This window comes from Haliotis cracherodii, unplaced genomic scaffold (assembly GCF_022045235.1).
Source record: "Haliotis cracherodii isolate W230 unplaced genomic scaffold, xgHalCrac1.p SCAF_15, whole genome shotgun sequence".
Classification (NCBI taxonomy): domain Eukaryota; kingdom Metazoa; phylum Mollusca; class Gastropoda; order Lepetellida; family Haliotidae; genus Haliotis; species Haliotis cracherodii.
The window spans coordinates 23,657,346-23,666,507 of record NW_027266270.1 but is presented as its reverse complement, the minus strand read 5'-3'; the positions used below and the strand labels follow the sequence as shown (position 1 = coordinate 23,666,507).

The 9,162-nt window shown below is 40.0% G+C and overlaps 1 protein-coding gene across 1 annotated transcript; it reads right to left on the bottom strand.

Annotated features, from left to right (window-relative positions):
- On the bottom strand, positions 1 to 8,244 carry LOC139461967 (BET1 homolog). The gene is made up of 4 exons (XM_071243457.1): positions 8,120 to 8,244; positions 6,649 to 6,743; positions 5,220 to 5,276; positions 1 to 2,662 (listed from the first exon to the last, which is right to left on the bottom strand). The coding sequence occupies exons 1-4, from the start codon at positions 8,136 to 8,138 to the stop codon at positions 2,507 to 2,509; spliced, it is 327 nt and encodes a 108-aa protein (XP_071099558.1). The 5' UTR covers positions 8,139 to 8,244; the 3' UTR covers positions 1 to 2,506.
- Between the last annotated feature and the right edge of the window lie 918 nt (positions 8,245 to 9,162).

Sequence of the window (9,162 nt, the reverse complement as noted above, 5' to 3'; positions counted from 1 at the left end):
TTCACATGTACACCTTGCTTATAACATGCAGTATTTACAATGATCATAAAAAAGTATGTTCATATTTACACCACGTAATCCAGTAACAAAGTAACCCTGTCTGTACCTGGATGTGCACTCACTTCAACATGACACTCTGAGGATGACAGAGCAGCTCAATAACACCTCCAGCCCTACCCATAAACGATGGGATGCTTAAAACAATATCTCTTGAACAATATCAGTAATACAAGCATACAGACGATTTTACTGAAACTCCGGAACCTGAATCATGCTTCTACTGGTAACACACAAGACAATGATGACTAGAACAAGAAGCAGCGATGATGCAGAGTAATGGGATGTCTAGAATTTCCCATTTATACCTGAAACCAAACTGAGTTTTATGTCCCTTTCATCAGCATTGAAGCAATATCATGGCAACCAAAATGAGAAAAACTTGACAAACGCAAATTCTGTTACCATATTCGCCATATAAGGCACCCTGGCCAACATATACATCAATTTGTAATCTTTATAAGCTCCTCGTACCAAGCTTGAACATTTACCTGAGTCCATATTTCTTCAATACTTTAGAGTCTTACAGAAAAAAACAGCAGTTTAATAGAGGTATGTAAACCCCTACCGTATATGTCCCCAGATAAACCAAATTTTGAGGGCCAGAAAAAAGATTCTGTAGAAATGTTTCGGCTTTTCCACGGGATACACTTTCATGATAGTATATTTCCGATCTGTCAGAAACATCACCTGAATGACGGTCCGATAGATTACAACTCCCCGAAATTTGGAAGTTGCCACGACTACAGCCATTATTGTTATAAATTATCAATAAAGTTATGATTATACACCAATGTTGTCATTGCATGTATTAATTTTTTTCATGCATGTTACTACTTCCGATCATAAGTTTACAATTGAATGTACAAAGTTTATCGTTCTTCATGAACTCCACGATCTTTACAGGTAACAATATAATCCACAAATGAAATCCCCAATAGCTATTACGTACATAATGGTTGGTTGGTTTGTTGTTTAACGCCGCACTCAGCAAGATTCCAGCTATATGACGACGGTCTGTAAATAATCGAGTATGGACCTGACAATCCAGTGATTGACATCATGAGCATCGATCCACGCAATTGGGATTGATGACATGCATCAACCAAGTCAGCGAGCCCAACCACCCGATCCCGTTAGTCGCCTTTTACGACAAGCATAGTCGCCTTTTACGGCAAGCATGGGTTGCTGAAGACCTATTCTACCCCGGATCTACATAATAGTTAGCAGGGTAGTAATTATCAAAACGATCTGAGTTTCATCAACAAAGTTTGTTCTCTCCCGCTCTATCTCCAACAACAAACTCAACTTGTATATGGTTCTCATAAGTGCCTCCTTGTTAATTTTCTACAGCAAATACGGTATCTCTAAAATCCATCGTGTTACTCTGCTGAAAGCTTTAGTGATACAGAACAAGACACTAGACAGAACCATATTGAAGTGGGCAACGTTCTAACACTGAAGAACTTCAAGGATATAATCCCTATCCCTATCATACAACACAACATCATACTAAGCAGTACAAACAGAGGCAAGGAAAGACATCTTATGATGCAACAGTTAGTCTCAGAACATCTGTAAAACTGGTGAAGTCGTCGAGCCCTGCTTCAGTTATTGTAAAGACTCATTGAACACTGAAGACATGGTCGTGGATAGAGTGAGCAACAATCTCATTAAAATCAGATCTAAGTTCTCGCTGCCGCTAAACAAAGATCCGAGGCCATCCCATTACGGGTCATGTCAGAACGACCTTTTGCAAACTTTGACCGATCACTGAAATGACTAACAAGAAGTCAACATCAGCCAATTAGAAAGCCACGCTTTGATTGGTCGGATGAAAGGTCGTTCTGACGTGACCCGTAATGGGATGTCCTCAGATCTTTGTTTAGCGGCAGCGAGAACTTAGATCTGATTTTAATGAGATTGAGTGAGCAAATATACTACTCAAAACAATCTAAGGACCACCTTTCAAATTTCTGTTGTTAATCTGTCGTGCCAAGAAGGACCACCAAATTCTTTTATATTACTATAGATAATCAGTCAGACCAGATACACTGTAGTAATATGAATGAATTGGGTGGTCCTTAAATGGTTTTGAGTAGAAAATGTATGAATAATTGTTTAGGTGATATAAATATACATAATTAACACCAAATGCCATTCTAATATGAATCTTGATTACTAACTTACAAAATAACCTAGTCATGATAATTCTGTTTACATGCCTCTGCTCATGATATTGCATAAATTATTTGAGTAATCCAAGATTTTTTGTAGAACATTGCAAAGGAGATAAAACCATGTACACAATAAAAACAGGCAACTAGGGTTCCAACAGAAGTGGGCAAAGACTTATCTTATCATTCTGAAGAGCAATGTCAAAAGCATGTTAAGACTTAATCTATTTGGCATATTTGTAGTTGTCAATATATATAGGTGTGACCTGAGGTCACCTGAATCGGACAATGAACCAGCACACTGCAAACACAAAAAGACAGAACAGGATCATGTAGATCCAGATTTTGTAGTGCCCGGCTTTCGTCAACGCCTTCAGTCGTCCCATCGTTGCCTGGAGGATGTTGCCGGAACTGTCAAAGTCATCATCCTGCAACAGACGGCACAATGTCAAGTACCTATGTACAACTCATGGCTAAGTATTGGTATGAAAGACAGAGGTCAATCCAGGATTTTGACATTTGGAAAAGGGGGAACCGAGTTCACATAACGCCTGAGTTGATCGATTTACTGATTGTTGTTAAACGCTGCACTCAGCAATATTATAGCTATATAACGGCGGTCTGTAAATAATCGAGTCTGAACCATTCAATACAGTGATTGACATCATGAGCATCGATCTACACAACTGGGACCGATGACATGCATCAACCAAGTCAGCAAGCCTGACCACCTGATCCCGTTAGTCGCCTCTTACGACAAGCATAGTCGCCTTTTGCGGCAAGCATGGGTTGCTGAAGACCTCTTCTGACCCAGATCTTCACGGGTCACATAACGCCTGAGTGTGCAGTTAACATGCAAAGTGTATGTAAAAGAGGGAGGGTGTGCAGCCATGCACACATTGAAGACCGCCTCCATGACATCGTAGATGGAGCATGTGCCTGGAGAGCACATCGGAGGTTGAGTCATACCAATAGACATTAATGGATGGTATTGTTGTTACCCAAACCGGCATTTGGCCTTAAGGTGATAAACCAGGACAGATCGGCTCGGAGTCAGTATAATGTATGTGAGTGGGTGTCCATGTTAAACTGTGGCATGGTCTAGACGCACGGAACCGACATTAATGCCAACAAACAAACAAATGTTGCTATATGAATGAAAAATGCATGCAACATTAAACCCGATTTCACCTCACCTGTTCCATTGAAGAATCAGTGTATGGCAATGATGTTGCCACGATACAAATACCGGTACTGTATCAGCGGGTGACATTAAGGCAGTCCTGGGTGGTGAAATGGGGCTTAACGTTACGTCCAAGATTTTTACACTCACATACATAACGACATGCATGTGTGTGTGTGGCTGCTAGACCACACAGATACCATGCCGCAGTTTAACATGAATACCCCACTCAGACACAGTATACGAACTCTAAGCCGACCAGTCCTTGAGTTAGGCCCTTAAAGCCAAGCAACAGGCAGGGTAACAACAAGTACCACCTGTTAACGTCTTTTGTATGACACGGCCGGGGATCGAACCCCAACCTTCCACTCTCCAGGCGGACGCTCTACCGCTTGACCATGGAGGCGGTCTCAGTCCTGGGATCTATTACCAATGACATGAAATGATGAATGCATGTTGGACTTGTTCACAGTACTAGTTGTCTATGCAACATTACAATATGTTGGATTAGTTATTACAGTTTGGGAGAAAAAAACTGTGTTGGTTTTAGACTAGTGGCTGGGTCAACTATCACTTATTATTACATGTACCATACTCAAGTATGTCTTTAATATCTGCCTTTGTGAGTGAGTGAGTGACTTTGACTTTACGCAATATTCCAGCAATATCAGGACTTGGGACACCAGAAATGGGCTTCACACATTGAACTCATGTCGGGAATCGAACCCCGGTTTTGGGCATGACGAGCGAACACTTCAACCACTAAACTACCTGACTGCCCTCTGCCTTTGTGAAGAACGGTACCACTTATAACCTGTATTTGCAGTGTAGATCTGATCCTTGACAAACTAATGGGAATGGACTGTCAAGTTGTAAGAGACATTGATGAAAACTAATGGAAGCGGAAAACAAGGAAAATCATAAAGAGTTGAGTTTTAATGTACGATGACATTTATCACATGTTGAGATCTGTGTGAGTGAGTGAAGTTTAACACCGCTTTTTACAATATTCCAGTCTTATCACGGCATGTCAGCTTAATGTGGGAGGAAAGCCAGAAGTGATGCAGGTCTTAGACGTTTACCACGTTCAAACTCACAATCATAGGCTTCTGATGTGCCCAAGGGACGCAACTCTGCACAGTGAATTGCGACCCCTAAGACAACTGGGCCACATGAGCCCCATGTTGAGATCTGAGGCAACGGAGATCTGAATGGTATCAACAACATCTATCATTTCTACCCCATGTTTTGGTATTGTGAATAAACATATAGAAAACAACATGAATAAAGAACCAAACAAGTTGCCTAAACAGCATATCCTGATATTATTTGAAATAGCCAGTGACCGTTCAGTCCAATTGCAGTATAATCCCACAAGTAGATGAGAGTTGTAGGCATCTGAAGGTTTTCTAGTACAAACTACAAAAATAGGGATATGAATATTTTAGCGATATTTTTATGAAATTGTGTGATCACTCTTTTCTATAAACAACATCTCCCAAAATATTCACGATCCCTAAGTTTTTAGTATATATTCTATCAATAAGGCCTTGCTTGAAGTGTTTTGAATGGTAGTTATAAGGGGGGGTTGGGTAGGGGTATTCTGTTGTGACATTTTCAGATCAGGTATTTTGGGTCTTCTTGTCTTTTGTGTACGACTATGACCATGATGACAGTTCAATGGCTTGCTTTGACCATGATGACATATCATCTCGGTACAACAAGTAACATCTCGGACCATACACAAAAATGGACAAATGTAAAAGTCTGGTGTCAGACAGATGTGGACAGGTCGGACTCACCATATTTCTTAACATCATATTCTGTGTCCTTACTTCTGTTCCAATGTCAATACTTAGCTGAAAAAGAACAAACCGCCATTACACATGGTTAAAGGAAATACAACTAATATTTTAAGATAATGTGTCAATGTTGCGTATCAAAGTGTTTGACTCATTTCTTAGTTTTCTCATAAGAACAGATTCATTTAATCACAGAACATTTTGGTCCAAATGTCTACAGACAGGCAATGTGAAAACATGTTATAATTTGTGTTACACGTGTCAATGCTGGGGTGTACAGGACTTCACAAGCTGAATGAGGAGGGTCAATGAAACATTCAGCTTGCAAATCCAGTTCACCCTGCTTTTGTCACCTGTAACCATGAAAAATATAGCATTTTGAGTTCACAAGTTACCATGGTTACAGAGACTTATTTTCGGTGAAATATTTTCATGTGACAGTATCAAATCTGCCTTGTGGTGGTGAGATACTTCTCATCATAGTCATTCATAGGTTCATTCTGAGATGAGTGAGTGAGTGAGTATGGTTTTACGCCGCTTTTAGCAATATTCCAGCAATATCACGGCGGGGACACCAGAAATGGGCTTCAAACATTGTACCCATGTCGGGAATCGAACCCGGGTCTTCGGCGTGACGAGCGAACGCTTTAACCACAAGGCTACCCGACTGCCCCCATTCTGAGATGAATTTCATATGCAGTTATATGAGCTCTGTACTGAAAGAGGGGGGTGGTCGGGTAGCCCACTGGTTAAAGCGTTCGCTCGTCACACCGAAGACCTGGGTTCGATTCCCAACATGGGGACAATGTGTGAAGCCCCTTTGTGGTGTCCCCCGCCATGAAATTGCTGGAATATTGCTGATAAAAGCTGCGTAAAACCAAACTCAATCACTGAATGAGGTTAAGCACAACATTTATCTGGCATGACAGATTAACTATAGAAACAGGATAGGATTGGGTGGTCCTTAACTTCTCTTGCGTAGTATATTAGGATAAAATGATTGAAATAAACATTATACTAAAATGTATCTAAACCATGTAAACAGTAACTTGAAATTTAAATTTTCAGGACACATACATACAGTTTTCATACAGTTTATTAGCTCTGGAAATGAAGCACATCTTGCTGATTCGTAAATTTCCATTTGTTTTTTATGTTGCTTGGGATTCCTCAGCAAAATGATGGCAACTTAAATAGTTGAGTGGACCAGACAAAATGATGTATATGCTTGACATAATGTGCCTGACTACCTGATCCATTAATAGGATTTAGTTATCTTTTATGACAAGCATAGATTGCTGAGGATGCATTCTAACCTAGAATCCACATTTGGGAAATATCCTGGGCATCCATAGGTATTCATGAAAAGTAATGAAACAACACTGAACAAGGAAATTCAAAATAACATCCGGCCACAAATTCCACTCACAGATTTGAGAGCCTTTACTTTCCCCGTCAAAGCATCCTCCAACACCTGGTTCTCGTCCTCCACCAGCTGGGCCTGGTTCTGGTACCCCATCTCTCCTGGAACAATCATCTCAGTTACTATGGTTACTCACGGGGTTTACCTGTAACTGGTACCCCATCTGGCACTGCTACCCATCTCTCCCGGTGAGAGTTTCCACCTGTACACCTAAACCTTCAATACCCGACCACTGTGACATGACCATCATGAGGATGAGTAGGCTAAAACGGCACCTCAGCAAAACGTCACCGTTTTCTCTGGCGAAAACGGCACCGCATTTGGCGAAAGCGGCTACTATGTGAGAGGCGAAAACGGCTCCTCTATTTCTAATAATGATGAGAACGATTAATGTACAATGTAGTAGTATATCTGATTTATGTTATTTGTTACATATTATTTGATGTATTTACATGTTATTTCCTGTTTTCCAGTTGTTCACAGATAATAACATACATTCACATATATACAATATATATTTTAAGACCGCTGTCAATACACTGAGAGGTAAGGCCTTGCGAGCATGGTATAAGATCAAAAGTTCACTGAAATCAAATTCTCATCTTAATGTCTTAATTGTACCCATTGCGTCATATGGAGCCGAGGCTAAGTTGGAATATAGTTGGAGTAGAGGCTAAATTCTAATGTAACAATTATTGGTGTTTGCAAGTGACCATGTTAGTTTAATATCATTTATTTTATCAAGGTTAAAAAAAAAATAGGGTGCCGTTTTCGCCAGGTGCCGTTTTGCTGAGGTGCCGTTTTAGCTATAACCCATGAGGATTATTACTGAAGTGAATATCGGCAGTTTATCAAGGTATAAGCTAATAACCATGACAACATGCTTTTCCCTGAACTGAAGCAGGATCTTGAGTAGTTGACCCTAAAAGTAATGACTCCTATAAACCACCTCTTCTGGCTCATATCTGATGCTGTCAACCTAACCAAATATCACAGTCTTTTCTCTGGAAACATACATGATCTCTGTTAGGATCTGACAAACACTCTGATGTTGGTGCACTTTGAACTTTGTTCCTGCTTTACTAGCTCTTATGGTAATATAATCGTTAAAATCATGGAGAGAAGATAACCACAGGTCCCTGAAGCAGGATAGTGATATTACTGCAACACCTGACCCATTAATATAAATAGTCTATCATAAACGTAGTAAACACCAGAGTCGTGATATCATTAAAACCGTGTAGAATAAACTATTTACTTTTGCTACGACACTGATATTGAAAACTCCGAACATGACTACTCGTGTACAGTTATTAACTCACTCCAGACTTGGCCCTGGAAGGTCTCGTGAATTTTGTGAATTTATCTAGATATCTAAAGCACTGACGCAGAATATATCGAAAAGTGGTTTTCACAACAAAACATTGAAATTACAAATACAAAAGTCTAGATAACAACATATATCTGGGTTCGTTACCTATATGTGTTCTTCTCATTTTGGCTGTTTTAAAACCTCACTGTGTCTTCTTGAACACACAGTATCTCAACAATATTGAAGTTTGTCTGAACGTCAAAACACCACACGTGTACTTCCTGTGTAGCGCCACCTACTTCCGCATTCGGCAAGGGACGACACTCCCATCCATTTCACTAGAAAGATTTGCTGTTGGTTGAGTGCAGTAAATCTTTTAGTGGTCACGCTAAAATCTACAACTACTACTAACAGGAAAAATGAAAATAAATAATTAATAAACAAAATAACATTAGTTATGTCAGGCAAACGAACACCTTCAACCGTTGAACTTGATCTTATAGATCTACCGTTAGATTTCCCTCTTTAAGTATGAAGATTGGCAAGCTCGGTGATTTGGTTCATTGTGTGGCATCATACCCTGATGTTGCTAATAATGAGTACTGGTTTACCTGCACATTGACCTAAGTGTAGTCCGCCTTTATGTATAGCTCGAATCAGAGAGTCTCTGCTCGAATATTGCTGACTGCAGTTAAAAATGTACGTGTTAGATCCTTAACAGAAACCTAACACAATTGTCCCATAATTTTCACGCGGTTTAAAGGGGAAGTGTACACGCAAAAATCACTTTCTTTCTTTTTCTAAACAAAACGCAATTTTAGAATTAGTTAGTATCTGTGTTTGAAAATATACACTCATTTTTTTTTCACAGTGAAAGTAGGAAGCTCACAATAGTGTGAAAGTGATATGCCGTTATGAGGCCTTCGTTTTACGAGCGAAATAGGCCTGAGTTATCCCCCTTAGATTATGACGTAATTGGTGCCAATTCAACTGGGTCCCTGTCTATTCTCAACGCATAAGATATCAAGGACCAGTTTGCGGTAAAACAACATGGTCTACGACAAACTCCGGCGCAGTGGTGACTCAGCATAACACAATTTTGGCTGGCATCTGAGATGCTAGAATCACAAAACTGTACCTACACCACGTGAAGCGGCTCTAACAAAGCATGATGACGTCATAATGTTTATCAATTGGCACCAATGACG

Excerpts from the sequence above, each read along its gene's own strand:
- LOC139461967 (XM_071243457.1), bottom strand. Across the intron at positions 5,277-6,648 it reads AAGTAAAGGCTCTCAAATCT|CTAAGTATTGACATTGGAAC; the intron begins GTGAGTGGAATT and ends GTTCTTTTTCAG. Across the intron at positions 2,663-5,219 it reads ATATGATGTTAAGAAATATG|GATGATGACTTTGACAGTTC; the intron begins GTGAGTCCGACC and ends CGTCTGTTGCAG.